At 38.0% G+C, this 20,058-nt stretch overlaps 1 protein-coding gene across 1 annotated transcript in view; it reads right to left on the bottom strand.

The window, feature by feature from the left end:
* The window catches only part of LOC138058239 (ATP-dependent RNA helicase DHX8-like), a 166,650-nt gene that overhangs the window by 39,318 nt on the left and 107,274 nt on the right, over positions 1-20,058 (bottom strand). The window contains exons 10-11 of the mRNA XM_068904148.1: positions 10,305-10,415; positions 1,582-1,676 (exon numbers count right to left, since the gene is read on the bottom strand). Coding sequence (XP_068760249.1) covers positions 1,582-1,676; positions 10,305-10,415 — 206 coding nt within the window. The remainder of the gene's footprint in view (positions 1-1,581; positions 1,677-10,304; positions 10,416-20,058) is intronic.

The following is a 20,058-nucleotide window of genomic DNA, read 5'->3' as shown; positions in this document are numbered from 1 at the left end:
AAACCAATTGCAATATAATTTTTTCAGTTTTCCAAAGCACTTTCCCCATAACATGACAATGACAAAAAAGACAAAAAAAAAAAAACACGATAAAGTCACAAAATCTCAACTGGGCACTCTGAAACCCTATTGAATCAATTAATGCTTTTCATTGAATTAAGTTATTTGGCTATTTTTGTTATCATAATTCCACCAATGGAAAAGCTACACTGTAGATGTACTTATCTTCTACATGAGCCACTAGCAACCCACAATTCCTCAATTCACTCTAGCAAACAGCTAATGCTCAAAATGTCAGCTTTCAAATCTTTGTTATGGCGGTTACTTCACCTTTATCAACTCACTTGTTCATGACAAAAGAATTTCAAGGTAAATGACAAAATGATATGATTTACACTCTTGGAATTGCAGATTGACACAACAACAAATCCCAGACAAATGTCAATTTTTATCAAGTTTAGAAAATAATATAATTAAACCAATCTTCAATGAACCTTTCTTTGCTTACATAACCATCTACAAACATCAATTAAATCTGGTTAAATTGCATACATGCATGTACTTGACTTTTTAATATTTGACCACTTAAACAGGAATTAAAATCAAACTGATCTGTCTTACGCATTTAACAAACATATACACTTAGGTAAAACATTAGGTAGACAGCACAATATTAAATGCTTTCAAACTAACATCATAGGTAGTCATTTCTTTCTCTAAGCTAGTCCTTTCTTGGAACTACCAAGGAGAAGGTCGTTGCTACCCCTAACCATAACCAGCTTCCTTGGATTCGAACCTATGTCCTCTCTAAGATCAATCAGATGCAGATATTAGGTGTTGAAGAAGTTCCAGGTTTAAATGCTAGCTAGGACTGATTTCTCAGTTGTCCATTCACCCATCACCAAGCAACTAGTTTCTCATCCTCCCACATGTAAACCTCCATAGTTGTATTCCTGATTACGTTTTAATTAATGGAAACTGATCAGAACATATTCAGACCATATTCAGATGCCGTGTAGTGGCTTTCCAAAGTGGGGTTAAAAGACACTTAGTGAATGTTTGATTTCCTCTTTTTTTTTTTATGTGGTTTCCATAATTCTGTGGAATCTTACCTTGAAGCGCAAAGTGTGAAACCTGCATTTTGGCTTCCATCAATCAAATGTCTGAACATAGCCGCAAAGATCAACTCCGCCTCAAGAAAGTGAATTGGACTTTTTTGTTTAGTCCTCGGTTCAAACACGATTATGATGTATTTAGAAATTCTTCAGTAAAAAGATTTATACAGATTCCATTGCTTTCCACTGGCATTAAGTTTGAATGTACCAATGTACTGTGGGAACCAAAGATGCTCATAGGTGGATTGAATCATGCATCAATGATTTCGTCATCAGTGGTAGGGGTTGGAAGTTTGATTGATGGAAGCCAAAATGTAGTTTGTCCTTGGCGCTTGAAGATGAATTCTGCAGAATTAAGAAAATCACAGTAAGTGGAATTGAGGACTCACAGTACTGAAAACAGCTATACTTTGTAGTTGATTGAAGAAAGCAGACTTTTTGTAGGCAGTATTGTTTATGGGGGTACCTGTCTGGGTTTCTTGCCATCTCACTGACTTCACCTCCCACAGGCTGTCTAGATCTGGTAGGATTTAAGTCTTCACCTGTGTCTTGATCCACATCCTTTAACATGAAGCACTTATTTTAAGAAACAACCAAAATACTCACTTGTAATAAGAAACTACAATTAGATCCTTATACCAAGCTGCTAATGTGGTGTCTCAAATAATTATGACAAAAGTCACATGTACGCTGTTTCTGTAGGAAATTCATTGTGAACTCCAGACAGTTTCTAGTTTAACAACTGCATCTTCATCTTAGGTGTTCCTTAATTTCTAAGAACTGTACCAATTGCAGCATCCAATACAAGTACCGGTATACCAACTGGGCCAACTGTTACAGAATTCAACATGCAATTTTAAAATCACAAATTATGACCTTTCATGCAAAAAGGGGGCTTATAGATTTCATGGAGAACCCCAAAATTAATTGCACTGTCACGGCACATGAATTCAACATTTCACGGGGTGTTCATCCTTGTTCCAAACCTTTTTCACTATGTTTAGTGAAAAAGTTTACTGCACAGCATGAAAATGAGGACGCGAAATGAAGTTACGTCCTGAACTCACTTATGTTCAGGCCGCAACATACGTTGCTACATATGCCATCCAGAATAACAGGAAAATTTCGTGGTCTGGTTTTGCAATAAAATTGCATTGAACAAGAATAAACAATTTTTGCTTCAGAAATCGAATGATGGCCGGTATTTATATCTTTTCTTGTGTGAAATATTTAACTTACGCTACCGGGCAAAACAGTTCTCAATAATCAACGATTTGGTTAAAAAAAAAACTGAAATTGACATATCTACCGATATGGATATAGAGTCCCTTCTGCGGTGAATTAACGGCCCCACCCGGGAATAATTCTGCTGCCATCGGCCTGAATCCTTGATTTTTAAGATTTGCTTGAGTTTATTCGGTTTGAAAATTAAGGACGAGAAAGATAGTTGTCTGCGGTTACTGTACAGTGCATGACAAGTTTGATGTTCATGCAATTTTGTGTATTTAATTTTGAGTGGTTACTCTCCCCACTTGGCACTCTCAAATAAAAACATACTATGAAGCGAGTTACCATGATTTTCCAAGGTGCCCCAAAGATTAGTTCTCATAATTTATTTTCTGCTTGGTGATCTCCAAAAGAGGTTTGGATCACTGCTCGCTGTTGCAGAAAAATGCGCAGTACTCACATCCTCACAAAATTTGCTGGCATGCATGTTTCTTAAATTGAGTTAAGTTAACTTTATAATAAACAAAAATTAATGAGCATCAAAAGGTATAAGTCAATAGTTCTTTCACATTCAAAACCTGGCAAAAATGCAAACTAAACGTGTTGATGATGAAAATAATTAATTTTGAAGAGGACTGTTTTCTTTTCAGTGTGAAATTATTCATCCTGTTAATTTTTTGACAACCTGGCAGGAATGATTTCACGGTGGTATGATAAAATTTCATGATGAGTTCACACCATTTTATACGAATTTCACGGAAATTCAGCTTGTTTTAAATAATTTCACGGTGTCTGCTGTGAAATCTGCACCATCGTGAAATTTTCATAAGCCCCCTTTTCGAGTGAAAGGTCACAATTATCCTTGAAGTCTAGCAAACAAGATCTTCCAAGTAGCTATACATTTCACTAAATATCCTTACAATTTTCATTTTTCACATAGTCATCTCCTCAACCAACAGAGACCTTGTAGGATTGATAACCCAAGAAAGCCAACTTGGGTGTTCACTCAAGTTCAAATTCAATTTATTTCACACTATTTACATAGTAAGTTCATATAAATAAATTAAACACTTATGTCCAGGATTGACCCTAATTAGATGCACACCCAATTTTGAAATCCAACATGAAGTGTCCCTTTAAGTCTAAGTATTTGCTACCAATTTTCAATAATAAGGTAAGGCTAAAGGTTAGTGATATTTTTAGCTTTGGGTAAATGCAGATGTTAATCTTTACTTGAAGAGCAGCATTTGGGGGAAACTTTGTGATGTCAATTGGACCATCTAATCCATCATTGCAGGTTAAATAAGGTATTTATTATTATTATATTCTTATAGACAGAGTCTTAACATCCAATGAGACTCAATACGTGCTAAAGTATTCACTTGACTTGGTTTTTCTTTGTGTGAGATCACTGGATGATTCACTGGCTTAGAACAATAGACTATTGTTTTCGGTTTAGTTTTGTCTTCTTACTTTTGTAAATTTTCTTCATTTTCTTGATAATGATGACAGGATGTCATTGAAACGTCGAAATCTGTCTGTGTTAGTTTTCTGATTAATTATAATTATTATTATTGTTAAATTTGGTGGTGAAGCAATGGGCTCTCCCTTGGATCCACTCATGGCTAACGCATTTCTCTGTTCTATTGAAGAAAAAATAGATCAAGACAACAAGACCCCTGACTTTTACAGAAGGTACAAATTAACATTTATCGGTATGGAAGTGCTTAAGAAAGGCCATAAACTGAAAAGTAGTGTTTATCAGAAACCAACAAACACCGGCCTACTGCTTCACCACCAAAGCCAAATTGATAAAAGGGACAAGAACTCACTACTGAAGACCATGTTACAATGTGCGTTCCACCTGAGTCTTTCAAATCCGAATGTGATCATCTCAAGATGATGTTTACTAACTTCAAGTATCCTGACAGCCTCGTTAATTCCACTATCGCTCACTTTGTCACCTCAGTGAGGTCTGAAAACCCTCGAGTGCAAGCCCAATTATCCACTAACAAAAATGCTGTTCACGAGTGGTTTTGCCTTTTAAAGATCAAAAGTCTGCCGAAGTAGTAAAAAGGCAATTATTAGATCTAAGCAACAAAATCGATCACACTCTCACCTATAATTAGCCAACAATGCATTGTGTATAATTACCAATGTGATCTGTGTGATGCAGGGTATGTTGGCTACACCAGCCGACACTTATTTCAAGGTATTGGTATTCAGAAATCGGCAAGCACTTAAAGAACAACCACGGTCTTGAAACCATCAGTGACCTCACCAACAATTTTTCCGTTTTGAAGAAGTGCAACAGAAAACTGGACTGTCTGATTTATGAAATGTTATTCATAAAGAAGAAGAGGCCATGCTTAAACACACAATCAGACTCCATCCTTGCAAAACTATTTATTTGAATTTGTGAATTTGTAAATTTGTCACCATTTATATGTACACTTTTACACTTTTTGTTTCATCACCTCACATGGTATATATTAAGTTATCAATTTTATTCTCTCTTCACTCGAAAATGATAACATGGAGTCATCAAAACGTTGTGCAAAACTTATTTTGCTTATTTTTATCCTTAAATTATCATTGTTATTGTTATTATCATTATAAAATTGTTCATAGATTGAGGTAAATTAGAGATACATGAACATGTACACGTATATTGAACCATGGACTCTGTATTTTAAAATTCAAGGAGAAAAAGAGGAAATATATGTTAAATAAATAAATGAGACTAGGAAATAACAGTAAGAAGAAAAGGGGGCAAAGAAGCAGAAAGCAAGAAGCAGGAAGCAAACAAACAGCACACAGACAAACAAGGTAAGAACTGAAACATTTACAATATTTAACTAAAAAGAGCATATCTCATTTGATTGGCGAGACATAAAATAAGCTTTGCACAGTCTCTTGAATTGGTTTGGGCTTTGAACTTGTTTGAGTGTCAAGGGGACAGTTTCCAAAAAACTGAAGCAGAGTACTTAAAAGTGAATTTACCCATGCTGGTTCTCACTTTTGGATGCATCTGGTGCTTTTTCAGATGGCATTATTCTTGCAGTCAGTTGATTGAGATCATTAATTACCCTCATATTATTCCTGTTAAGTACAATTTCCCGAGAATTTCAACCTTCAATAAGTAGATTATCCAACCGATTTTATAATTTAATTGGCTTTTGTACCTCTGACCTGACCAATAGGCTCCGTGTAAGCTCCATGTATCTCTAATAATAATAATAATCATAATAATAATAATAATAATAATGAGGATCCCTGGAGAAGTAGTACCTTTCCTAGCAGCCCTAGCGGCGTCCTAGACTGGTCTCCTCATATCCAGCATCAAGTGAAGCGAACCCCAGTGCTCTTGGACCAGCTAACGAGCCTGGGCAATTATGGTCAACCCCAAGCGACCACTAGTCTATCCTTGGCGAAGACCGTCCATGTGTGGCCTAGCGCCACAGCCTACTCGAGGCCCCTGTTAACATCGCAAAACATGGCGGATCTAGGGGAGATAACCCCGAAAAAAAAAAAAATTCCCAGCACATGACTAGAAAACTCACACTGTGATGACGATACATAATGACAGAATTGAAGATAACGACGTGAATGAGACCGGATATGAAGGTCTCTCGTCCGGCAGTGACGGTGTGCCCAGTCAGGCACCACTTGGTCGTCAACCAGCAACTGGCCGTAGAAAATGGAACAATGCAGTGAATCGAGTTGTGATGGAATGTTATTTTGAAAGTGAACCAACAGTTAGAGGTTACAGGAAGAGAATGCTGAGTGCTTGGCAAAAGAGAGATATGTTCAAGGTGTCAGAAGAAAACATTGCTGACCAGGCTCGCGCCATCATGACCAACAAGTGGCTTTCTGAGGTTGAGCTGGAGGAGATTAAGCGGCAAGTAAGGGGCTCCATCGGAGAGACGGACAGTGAAATTGACAATGTTATTGAACCGAGTGACGAGCCTCCTGAAGATACATCAGGACGTGAAGGGAGTGGGGCTCGTGTTGGGGCATTCAGAATCGTGAACAGCGAAGGTCTGTCAGAGAACAACTAGACATTTTAGAGGAAATAAAGGTGGCAATTGAAGAAGGTCAGGGAGAGAAGCTTAGACCACTGAAGCATGTTGACAGGACCAAACTCAGAGAAGTAACACAGGAAGTAAACATACCCCTCGCACATGTTGAGACCACTGATATTACTGAGACCAACCAGTTGTTGCGAGCGGCGGCAATAGTCGTTACCCGGAAATTGGGTATAAAGAGAGCAACTAATCATCCTAGGAAGGATCCTTTCTGGAAAAGGAGAATGAAGAGTAAGATCCAAGTGCTTAGAGGAGAAATCAGCAAAAAAAGACTCAATTTTAAATTTATCTAGGGTCACATGGCATCAGTATTCATTCCCACAAGTCGCTGGGCTTGTGCAGCGCAGTGAACCAATTTCTGCTTAACAGCTTCATCATAAGTTGTTAGCATTTACGTGTCCAATTAGAAATGTTAATTGTGAGCTAGCAGTCCGCTGTTCCGTAGTTAATGAGGACATCGCCCACAGTCCTGCAGTGCAAGACTGAATAATAATGAAGATATTACAGTTGAGTGGTTCTGTAAGGCTGTTATAGCCAGGGAGTGGGTTGCGAGGCTGGGCTTTCACAACCTCTTGAAATGCTCCCAATGGCATACGACTCTAAGAGCCTCTGTAAGCTAAGTCCAACTTCTGGCCTCCGAGTGGCGGAAATGGCACCACTGACAGGAGAAGGGGCGAAGGCGAGGCCACTGGCACCTTAAAACCTGTTGCCCCGGGTAGATGGAGCTCTTAGCGGGTGACGGCAGCGGCTATACCTGATCTCAGGAAGGCTTCAGGAGTAAACCTCAAGGACAAATCCGGAGTGGAGCCCATACGGCGGCTTCTGCAGTGGAACTAGCCCCAAGTTGTATTGGTTCTTCCTTTCCCTTGGACCCAGCCAGTTACACTGAGGGGGACGCTGTCACATGGGCAGCCCAAAATTTCCTTATCTTCCCGACCAGGCCTTAGCGCAAACTGGAGAGGCCCACTCCAGCAGTGTTGCAAGACTCCGGCACAACACGGGACAAGGCAGAAGCCCTCGCAGCTTCTTTGGGTGGCTACCACCCGCCTCAAGCTGGGCAGCCCCCAGCCAGTAAGGTGCCGCCCCGTCATTGCATGCCTGCTCTACTGGGTGCCTAGAAGTTAGGGGACCCTCCCGACAAGCGAGCAAGTACTTGCACCAAGCAGTCAAAAACGAAAAACTATGAAGACTCTAGCTCTTCGAATCACAAGCTGGAACATTCCAGGATCAATTCTACGAGGAAACACTGCAGGAAACACTATCCAGAATCCCAGGTTCTTAGGGCATATATTTGCTAGGCGATTTCAACGCTTGTGTTGGGACCGACTGGCAAGCATGGCCTACCTGCCTTGGCCACTTTGGTGTCAGCAGGATGAATGAGAACGGGCAGAGGTTGCTCGAACTCTGCTGTCACCACAGCTTCTGCATCACCAACAGCTACGTTAAGTGTAAGGAGCTGCACAAAGTGTCTTGGAGACACCCTTGGTCCCACCACTGGCACCGGCTAGACCTCCTCATCACTAGGAGAGCGGACCTCAGCAGTGTCCTCCACACAAGAAGGTATCACAGCGCTGACTGTGACACGGACTACTCGCTTGTGGCAAGCAAGGTCAGGCTAAAGCCCAGAAAGATCCACCACGGCAAGACCAAGGGTCGCCCCCGCATCAACGCCTGTGGCCCTTTCAAACCTGTTAAGGCTCAGAGCTAGGGGACAGCCTCCAGGAGAAACTTGCTGCGCAACCAACAACCAGCAACCTGGGTGCCAAATGGTCTCACCTCCGTGATGCCATCTACGACTCAGCCATGGCTGCATTTGGCAAGAAAGAATGCAAGAAGGCTGACTGGGTCGAGGCTTCCTGAGAAGAAATGCAGCCAGTCACGGAGGCCAAGAGGAAAGCGATGCTGGCTCACAAGCAGAACCCTTCCCCAAGCTCACACGACGCCCTTCGAGCAGCTAGGAGCAAGGCCCAGCAGACCACCTGCCGCTGTGCCAACGAGTACTGTCAGAACCTATGCGCCAAAATCCAGCTAGTAGCAGACTGTGGCCACGCAAAGGGGATTTATGAGGGCATCAAATCTGCCCCTGGCCTTATAAGCACATATTTACAAATTTATCGCTTGTGAGTTGCATGCCAGTTTGTTCGTATCAGCTGCTGAAAGAAAATTGCTTGAACACTCCCGAACTGCCGTTCAACGTGTTGCAAAATTTCGTCAACTGCCTTGCAAATTATCGTTTTTGATCGCGAATTTTCTTTAGCTTAACGAAACTTTGAAGAAAAATCGCCCTTTGTTTAAGCGAATTATCGCTGGATACGCCATGAAATTTCAGATGAACAAAGAACGAAATTCGTGCATTTCGCTTGCATTACTTTTGCACAATACTGGATGTGCCATTGCTGGATTTCCATGAAATGTGGCCGGAACGTGCATGCTCTGATTACTGAGCAACAAAAGTGTGTCAGCAAATTCTTGAAGTTGCAAGTTTGTATAAACAAAACACGATTGGTTCTAAAATGCGTTGTCTATCCAAACAAAATACTTTTGGTTAAAAAAAAAAGCAATTTGAATAGCGTATTTCGAGATGTTTCCCAATTCGGCTGAAGAAATTTTAAATATAGAAACCTTTTCTGAGAAAGTTGAAAATGTAGAAAATAGAAGATCATTTTCCAGCCAAGAAAATATCAATTAGCAAAATGTTTGACTGCCAAGATAACATAAAATCAGAAAAAGTGACTGTGGCTTTTTGCAAAGTTTGTAAACAGCACACTTTGCAAATTTTCCATGGCTCGTCTACTTATCAATGAACGGAGGATAGAATGAGACAAACGTTCATATTTTTTCTTGCATATCTTAGTTTATACTTTTTTTTAAGGCAAAACATTTTGCGAACACATTTGCCTATATGATTGTTTACAGACAGATTGTTGTTTGAAAGCTAACCGTTGAACCTGCGGCATTCGTGTGTTTAACCTTCTTAACAAACAGTTAAAGCATCAATCATAAAAACAGCAAAAATTATGATTGGTACAGACGGCTCGAGCCGTGTACTCGTGTTTTATTTATTTGAACAGGAAGCCTTAATCTGGCGCACAGGTGGCTATGGTTTTTTGAATGGAAAGCTTGATCAGTGTGCATGGGTGGTCTTTTTTTTTGAACGGGAAGCACGATGCGGGTGCATGGGCGGCCATTTTTTTATGAACAGAAAGCTAGATCTGTGCACACGGATAATAATCTTTTTTGAACGGATGTATCAGGCGTGCCCACGGTTTGCAATTTTTTCTGCCTGAGAACTTAAGCCATGCACATGACTTCAAATGCTGTGCACATGGCTTTTACTCGGTTATGAATGGCCGCATGCTTCGAACGACTAACTGAAAGAGACCTTTTCGCGCGAGAGATCACAAATTAACCATGGCTTTGGTTGAGTTTTGTTGGCCCGAAATTATCACTGACAATATGATATAGTGGATCCATAATTATACAGGCATCCATCAGCTAATATATTGAATTTTACACAAGAATTAAAAGGTTAGAAGATATAAACAAAAGTTTAAATAGAGGAAAGTAACATGTCTATATCATGGGAAATATTACTATAACTTTTCTTAAGTATAATGAACATATGCCAACACTGAAGATTATCTTGAAATGCATTGTCTCCTCATAACTCCCCCCCCCCCCCCCAAATCAGCTAAACCGACCTGAAACAAAAATACATTGAGTAACAGGTCATTTTGGTAGGGCTGAAAAATTCTTCTGGTCATAGACTAGCCAGTGCTGCGACTTTACTAGCATACAAGCACTGAGCATCACCAATATTTTCAATAAAGTGTGTTTACACATAAACTGTTCTGTGCTGTTTTATCTGCCTTACCTTAATGCTCAGACTGATCTTGCTTCCGGCCATTGACAAAACTTTCACCTTAACCCTTTGACCTCTTTGTACTACATCACCCACACTAGCAACTCGTCCTTCACGTCTGAGCTGTGAACATGATAAAGAGAGGAAACTTAAGTCAATAAATTTACGTAACCGTTGTAATAATAATAATAATACTACTAATAAAAACATTCAGACCAGGGTGGAGCCGTCCCATGATAAACGCCAAAATGCTTGAAATTTCTCACTTCTATAAACTCTGGTCAAGACATGATATCCTAAGTCTTTCTGAACACATAACCAAGGCAGTGGTCACTGATTGATAGCCCCTGCAATAGACCAAATTCGATATATTAAAATTCCATCCAAAAAAAAAAAGGCATCATCTCGAGGCTCTGGGGAATATTTACTACCCAGAGCCTTGAGATCATGTCTTTTGGTTTGGACTGAATTTTAACGAAATTGGTCTATTATGTAACCGGAGTGCTTGGCAAAGAAATAGGCTCTGCTTTGTAACTATATGTAGCGACTTTCCCTCGGTATTCCCGCGGTGAGCCGCTTTTCTGCCAAGGGAAATTTACAGCTAGGCTCCAAAGTTGCCGCGAAAAAGCCAACCGAGGTAAACCCTCGATAATTAAAATTCCGCGGTGGAGTTGTAAATGGTTTCCGTTGACTTTGTGTTTCGTTAAGCCAGATTATAATGTTGAAATCCCACTGAAGAACAGGAACTGAACAAGTTTCGGTTGAAAATTGCGAACATAGATCGAGGATCATAGCCGATCGTCATGGACCTTGATTGCCTTACTTTCCTTTAACATGCGAATAGAATATCCGTAGCCAGAATCTTCTGACCACATTTGAAACCTTCTTTGTGACATATTTTGATTGCAGTGATTATTTCGAAGACTTCTTGTGGACTGTTCATTCGAAGGTCCGACAAGTCGATTTCAAGGACGCTTTTCCCACTTGCGTGGACTTCGCCGTCACCACATTTTTAAAATTTTATTCATTTCAGTTTATGGGAGAATATGTCCGCTTTTTTTTGCAGCTCAGCGCTCGGAACATACATTTATTATCTCGATATCTTGCAGCCGGAGAGTATGGTGGCCCACAACTGGGTTTTGACAATATATATACAAAACGGTAAGATTATATGTCCAGGGTCTGGGTGACCCGCTCTTGCAATGCCCGTGTTGAAAGGTATAAAACTACTCAAGCTAGATAGTGTCGCTAATCACTGTCCAAAACGTTACTATTGCAGATTCACTTTAAATTGACTGAAATATCGGGTTGCTGGTCACGGGGAATTTACAAAACACATTTAACATATCCTCGAAAACCTTGCATGACCAACCGTTCGTGGTTCAAAGAAAGACTTATGTAAATATTATTCTTGCGGTTTACTACTGCGGTATTACTTTCCAAGTTGTTTAACAGTAACAAATTACAAAAAGAAAAACATTCCTAGCAAACCAAACCCTGAACTGGTAGAAAATTATTTCATCTCAACTGAAAAGATTGTTTTTGTGCTCTGGTTAACATTTGATCATTGTTGCACATCGGCATAGCTTCTGTAAATTCATCACGAGTGACGGCCGGCTGCCAACAGAGTTACTTGTGAAAGCACAACGTGAGAAAAGATGGTTCGAACATCAGACTATGTCGAATTATGTCGTTCTTTAGGCGAAATTTCAATATGTCCCAAGTTTGTTTCGCTTGCTGGTTTTGCGTCTTTATAATTCATATGCAAACGGTGAGCGTTCAGATAATTTAGATACTTCATTTCTCCACTAATCACAGTCTATTCCTAGATTTGTTTTCCATGCGCAGTCAACATGCTGCAATTGCTATGACTAGGGGTAATCGAAGCTTAGGCAAGTGCGTTCGATGTTTGTAGGACGGTACAGGTTTGGTACAGGTAGCAACTGAGGGGGGAGGATGGATGGTTCGTGCGATAGGGAAATGTTATTAATGCTTTTAATGTAAGTGAGGTCAAAAACTCCTTTACCGTAGCAATTTCTCTGTCCGTATCCGTCGTTACTTTCTCCATCTCAGCTTCGGCACGTTTCACACTTTGCTCGTCTCCCTGTCCAAAACGTTACTATTGCAGATTCACTTTAAATTGACTGAAATATCGGGTTGCTGGTCACGGGGAATTTACAAAACACATTTAACATATCCTCGAAAACCTTGCATGACCAACCGTTCGTGGTTCAAAGAAAGACTTATGTAAATATTATTCTTGCGGTTTACTACTGCGGTATTACTTTCCAAGTTGTTTAACAGTAACAATTTCTCTGTCCGTATCCGTCGTTACTTTCTCCATCTCAGCTTCGGCACGTTTCACACTTTGCTCGTCTCCCTTCAATTGATAAATAACGATTAAATCCTCCAGAACTTGCAATACATCCAACATCTTTTCCTGTGTTGCTTCTAGAGCGGTTAAAAGCTCCTCGACGTCAGTCACTTCTCTTGACATCAGTCTCAACAAACGAGAATACAGCTTCGTTAACTGCATTTTGCACACTCGCTTTTGACTTCTTAATTTCTCCAACAATGTCTCGCAATCGTCGGCGCTTTCTTTGCCTTTAAAATCTCCTTCCATTCTTAAATCTTGGGATGAACTTTTACAACATTAAAGCGTACAAAAACTCCGACCCATACAACCTTAGAACCTCGCTCTGCTACCAATTTTTGGCTGAACGAAATGCCCCGATCCAATCCGTCTTCTGTTTAGAAACCCAAACATTCTGGCCGAACGAAAATGCCAAAACAGAACCGCCCTAAAACTAAAAAATGCTAACTTTATACTAAGCAGGTGACGAAAAAAACTAGCTGATCTACATATATAACGAGGCGAAGGCGCAAAAGCAAAATTATACAAAGGAATACAATGAGCTCGTAGGTGTTAAGGAGCGCTAGGGCTGACAACGCGAAATATGCGAAAATAAAATGACACAAAGCGGTTTACAAAAATTCGAAACTATTCCTTCTGTTCAACAATCAACACCCCAATATACGCTTTACAATGGAACCGGAAGCTGACCATGTTCTACCTTTCCTAGATGTTCTAATCAATAACACTGACTCGCACCAAAGTGTAATCACCGTTTACCGGAAAAAAACTTTCACAGGTTTGCTGACCAGTTATCTCAGTTTTTGCCCCTTTACCTACAAATTGGGGTTAATCAAAACCTTGATTGATAGAACTTTTAAGATAAACAACACTTGGATGGGGTTCCATACTGACCTTCAAAAATTGTCTGTCATTCTGCGGAGGAATCTCTTCCCTGAGAACCTTATCAACAAATATATTTCTAAATATATTCAGACAGCAGTCAAGGGAGGGAAAACACAGTCTTATTTAGAAATCGAGCCCCAGGAAACACCTAAGTTCTTCTTTAAAATCCCTTACGTTGGGCACTTCTCAGTCACGGCACAGAGGAGTATACGCAAACTTGCTAATCGGTTATGTAAACCTATTGATATAAGGTTAGTCTTCACTACTTTCAAAGTCAGGAATCTTTTTAATGTGAAAGATGCTGTCCCTGTAGGGCTTCGCACGCGTGTGGTCTATAAACGTTCGTGTGCAAGTTGTAATGCTTGTTATGTTGGTGAAACCAGCCGACACTTCTCCACACAAGTGCGCAAGCACTTACTTTCAGACAGATCTTCGAACGTTTTTAAACATCTGCAGAGTTCAGAGTTTTGTAAGGCATCCTGCACACCGGATTGCTTCGAGATCCTGGACTCTGCAGCCACTAAGTACCAAGTGAAGCTTAAGGAATCCATGTATATAAAATGGGAGAAGCCCCAACCTCAACCAGCAGGTGAAACACATTAACCTGACTCTCTCCCGGTAAGGAACTAAGCGTCACTCATTTAAATTTTTGTCTTGTTCTGTTTTGATTTAATACGCAATATTGACAACGCAATGTAACGAAGTTTGTAAGATCGCGCGCGCTTTAAATTCAACGGCAATTTCAAAATGTGTAACACTGAAGATGACGGATGTACCGTCGAAACATGTCTGGAAAATTAAAGAAAGTTGTTATGTTTATACGACTATTTAGTGCTAATACTAAATATTTCAATGAAGAAGACAAATAAAAGGTTGATATTTGTCAATAAAAAAATCTTTAAGCAAAAAGGAATGGATTTGCCCAATATGTGATAAAAAATATTTATTAAAAAATAAATGGAATCATTGCCAGACAAAAATGCATAAAAATAATATTGAATAATTTTTCAAAAAACATATAGAATTATTTTCAAACATATAGAAAAGTTTAAATAAATTGTTTTTGATTTATTTGAATTTTTCAATGTTCATAAAATACATAAGAATAAGAGTTTTATATAATGCTAATATCTAGATGAACAAAGCAGAATTAGAAAAACTTTCAAAATCAGAAATAATAAATTTGATTTTACAACAAAATAAAAAAAGGATCTTGATATCAGCAGGCAAGTCAGAAATTTAAAGAAAATGACAGAACTTTTGAAATTATAAGACATGTTTCGACAGAGACTTCTGTCATCTTCAGTTGATTAACGTACAAAGCATTAAGTTGAATTTATAAGTACGGAAAAAGTGCTAATTATGCCAGTAACAACGGAATGTACATAAAACCTGACAATGTGAGAATTAAAAGGATAGTTTTAGATTTACGTGACGCAGTTGTTGATTAAGAGAAGGTTGTTCTCTTTGAATATGAAAAGCTTCTTTTATCTTGAGTTGAAAAGTCGTGGAGGCGTGATCTAAAATATGGAAACATTCCCGTGAAGACACGGCACGACATTGTTCGGAATTCTGTAGGTGTTTGAAAACGTGAGAGGCCCCATCACTGACTAAGTGCTCACGCACGCGTGCGGAAAAATGCCGGGTTGTTTCGCCGACATAACAGGCATTACAGCCCGCACATACAAACTTATAAACCACACGTGAATGAAGCCTGCCAGGGATAGGGTCTTTCACACCAAGCAAGTTGCCTATCTTAAATAAAAAAACTATAAAAAGAAAAACTATACCAACACCACGTTGTGGTGTAAAAGAAATGATTCAAGATTATGAAGAAAACATTATTCAATCTCCTTTAGAATTTAGAGATGTTTACAAACCAACACCAGCTCCAAGAACTAAAAAAACAATTGGAATACAACCTGTTCAGCTACCTATAGTTGATGCTTCATTGTACATATCGTATTTACCAAAGTACTTTAAAAAAGATTAGAGACAAAAACCCCAATTGACAACGGAATCGAAAAATATCTCAAAAAAACTAAGAAATACTTATAAGTAAAGGCTTTTTAAAACAAATTGAGGTAAAAATTATAGGGAAAAATGCGTGACATTTCGACCGAATTTCGGTCATTATCGAGCTTAAAAGTGAAGATAAAATTTTGCATACACATAAATATAAAACAAAGAGGTAAAAGTATGTAAAGTATGAGAATTTACAAAAGGGGGTGTTAAAAACATGCAAGAATAAAAAAAGGACTAAAACACTTTCGCACGAATTGAGTCTGACTGTACATTGATGCTTGGTCTCTAATGAACTGAGACCAAATTGAACTAGCTTTAAAATTATAGAAACAACAAATATTAAACAACGTAGCTCAATGGATTTCAGAAGCAACTGGTGGAATAGACAATTAGTTGATTATCTTAATGTTGTTAAATATGAACCTATGAAAGGAAATAGCTATATCAAACTACCAAATGAATTATGTAATAGTTCAAAAGGATTGATAAACTTAAAAAGCAACGATAATAAATGCTTTTTATGGGCTCATATAAGGCATCTTAATCCACAAAACAAAGATCCTCAATGAATAAAAAAATCAGATAAAGCATTTATTCAAAATTTAGATTATCAAAGCATTGAATTTCCAGTAACTATTAAACACATAGCATCTGACGTGATGCGGCGATGCGGATCCGCATAATTCACTGAAATCCGCCTCTTCCGCATAATTCCGATATTTTCCGCAAAAAAACAGAAGAAATATCTGATATTAGTGATAAAGCAGCTCCTTAACATCCTCAAAAACATAAAAGCCGAAGAAATTGACTGTTTTGAAACGCTTATTTTCCAGAACATTGAAGAAAACACACCATTTCGTTCGCAAGATGAAAATTCGTAAGAAAGATCGTAAGCAGTTTCCGCGCATTTTTTCCCAATGAGCCTGGACACTAGTTTTTGTTCCTACAATGCTTTCCATTGGACGAAAACAGTTACACTTCAGCAAATGACGTAACTGATAAGAAACTAAGGGCGCGTTCGATTGACCGTATTCCGGAATAGGATTACATGGAATACAAGTTAGAAATCCTTCGTTTTTACGGAGATTCACATTAAAAATGTCGAACACCTGCTAAAATGCCATTTTAAACATTTTGCATTCATCACTTCACGTATTCTTATTCCGGAATACTGTGAATCAAATGCACTTTAAGTCAATGATCAAGGGAATGGATCGCGCTCCAAAGGTATTACAATTTTGCTCCATTATCTCCAAATTGAAACAAAATTCATGATGAGAAACAAAATAATTTTTTATCGCTTTATTTATTTTACCAAAAGTTGCGGGAAAATCCCAACTGCTAACCCTTTTATTTCAACGGTGAAAGCTAGTCGCAAATTGATGACTCCTCCATGTAATTTAATCACAAAGGGCAAAAATTCAGTCACAAATGCGATTGTATTGGTTGCAATTTCGATTACGGATTTACCGTAAGCATGTAAATACATTGGACGGGCCTAATTATTAGTTTTATAACTTGTTAAGTTTCCGCATAATCCGGTGTAATTTCCGCATAATCAACGCATGTTTCTGCATAATGTGGCCAAAAATTTCCGCATAATCTTTAATTTTTTTCCGCATCCTATCAGAAGCCATGTAAACAAATAAAAAAAAATTGAAAAACAAAAGAGTATTAACATCAATGTATTTGGTTATGAAAATAAACAACCTTTTCCTATTTATATATGAAAAAAAAAGTAATAATAATAACTGAAGAAACCAAAACACATTATGTACTTATCAAAGACTTCAACAAATTTATGTTTAATCAAACGAAACATAAAAAAAAAAAAAAACACTTTTGCATGTTTTGCTTGCAATGCTTCAGCTCTGAACAAGTTTTAACTAATCACAAAAAAATATGTATTCAAATAAATGGCGAACAAGCTATCAAAATGCCTGAAAAAGGTTCAAAAGTAAAGTTCGCTACTTTTCAAACGTTCTGTTTGTGCTATATGCTGATTTTGAAGCTCTTACAGAAAAAGTTCATGGTTGTAAGCCGAACAATGATAATTCATATACAGAAGCATATCAAAAGGATACAGACTGTGGTTACAGTTATAATGTTGTATGTTGTCATGATGATAAATACAGCAAACCAGTTCAGATTTATAGAGGTAAAAATGCTGTATACAAATTCATGGAAAAGTGCTTGAGTCAAATATTGTAAAAATATTATCAAGTACAAATTCAACAAACCATTAAAAATGACAGATGAAGACGAAATAAACTTCAAAAAATCTGATTCATGCCATATTTGTAATAAAAAGTATATTAACCAAGATATTATAGCCACAGATCATTGTCATATCACTGGAAAATATAGAGGCTCTGCGCATCAAGATTGTAATCTAAATTATAGATTGACTCACAAATACCAGTTATATTTCATAATCTTACAGGATAAGATAGTCATTTTATTATGCAAAATATTGGTGAAATAGCAAAAAAACACAGATACAAAAACAAAAAGGGAGAAGAATGTCAAATGAATATTAACGTTATTCCCATTAATATGGAAAAATATATGCCTTTCATGCTTGGTAACAATTTAACATTTATTGATAGTTTTCAATTTATGAGTTTAAACTTAGGAAAAATTGTCAAATAATTTACCTGATGAAGCATTAAGATACACAAAAGAAGTATTTAAAAATAATTTTCAGCTTCTGAAACAAAAAGGAATTTATCCTTATGATTATATGGATTCATTTGAAAAGTTAAATGAAACTGAATTGCCAACAAAAGAAGAATTTTATAGCATATTAACTGATGAAAATATTAGTGAACAACAATACAATCATGCTCAAAAAGTACGGAATACTTTTAATTTGAAAACAATGGGTAAATATCACAACTTTTATATCAAATCAGATATATTATTGCTTGCAGATGTATTTGAAAACTTCAGAAAAACCTGTTTAAAATATTATAAATTGGATCCATGTCATTATTTTTCATCACCTGGCCTTAGCTGGGACACTATGTTAAAGATGAGTGATATTAAATTGGAGCTAATAACTGACATTGATATGTTCCAATTCATTGAAAATGGTATGCATGGTGGAATTAGTTACATAGCAAACCGATATTCAAAAGAAAATACATAAATACATTAAAACATACGATAACTAGACCCTCTGTGAGGGTACACTGGGTTGCCTGTGGTACGTGCACCGTTCTAGACAATTTTTTTCAAGTTGGGGGGTCATTAAGACCATTTAAGGGGTCACCCAGAAGTCATACCAGCAGAGGCCCTTTGGCTCACAGGTCCTCACACATTCACATGAGGAAAAAGATCCTTTTCTGAAGTTAACAACCTGGCTACCAACCTATTAATTAATCATTTGTCAGAAAGAAGAAATTCCTGTCATCTTTAGAAAAAATAGACACGCACTGCTTACATGTGGTAGTGAAGTAACACAGCAATTTATTCCATATAAAATGTCAACTGAGCTGTGTGTTGTCTTCCAGGAGATTCAAGTTGTCCTTGCATAATATGTAGCTCTAACAGTGCATGACATTGATTTGGCATTGTCTATCATTGTAGTGCCATGGTAGAAGTCTTGGGTAAATAGCCTGAGAAGACATGTGGTTACTAGCAAAGTACTGAACCCAGAAAGATTCAAGAAAATAAGTGGGAAGTGAGAAACATTGGCTTCTGGGCTGACATGTTGATACTTTTCAAGCTCCCTCACAACCTCTTTCACCACAAGTTTAAGCGTGCCCTCTGAGCATCTGACAGCTTTGTAATACCAAAGTTTACTTAAGTTAACCCTGTCCAGCGGGGTTAGTATCTGGATGGGTGACCTCAAACATATACCCCTTCATAAAAGAGAAGCATTGGACCAAAAATACTATTAACACTAACAAATGCGAACTCAGCAAGATACAGATTTTGTTAGCTTGCTTTATGCAAAAACAAATATTGATGCAAAAGTAAATTGATACACAGTTTTTAGAAAGAGCAGAAGGAAGTTTCCAGGATGGTCGCTCAAGAATAACAAATTTACGACATGAAAACAACATTAACTTTGAACCGTGAATATAGAATATTAAAAGTTACGATCAGCGACAAACATTTTGGGAGATTTTTGCTACGTTCAATTTTGTTGTTGTACTTTTGGTTGCACAAATAAATCGCAAAATCGAAAGTGACCGCCGGAATTCAGCAGGCGCCGTGATTAAGTTACCATGGCATGTTTACTCGCCAAACGGTGAAGCATCTGTGTCAAATGATAGCAAGATACCGGGTTTTTGTAAGTTTCTTTTTCTGTCAATTGTTATAAAGTTTGACAATAATGAGCAAAGTCAAAACAAACAAAGATTACAATCGCCCAAACTCTTGAGGTTGACCCCGGGTTGACCATTGTTTCTGCTAAGTCAAAAATTTACTCTCCAAGACAAGGTTATTTATCACCAGGTTATTCCATCATTTTGG

This window comes from Montipora capricornis, chromosome 1 (genome assembly GCF_036669925.1).
Source record: "Montipora capricornis isolate CH-2021 chromosome 1, ASM3666992v2, whole genome shotgun sequence".
Lineage (NCBI taxonomy): Eukaryota > Metazoa > Cnidaria > Anthozoa > Scleractinia > Acroporidae > Montipora > Montipora capricornis.
Note: the sequence above shows the minus strand (reverse complement) of the source record. Positions and strands in the feature narration are given on the sequence as shown.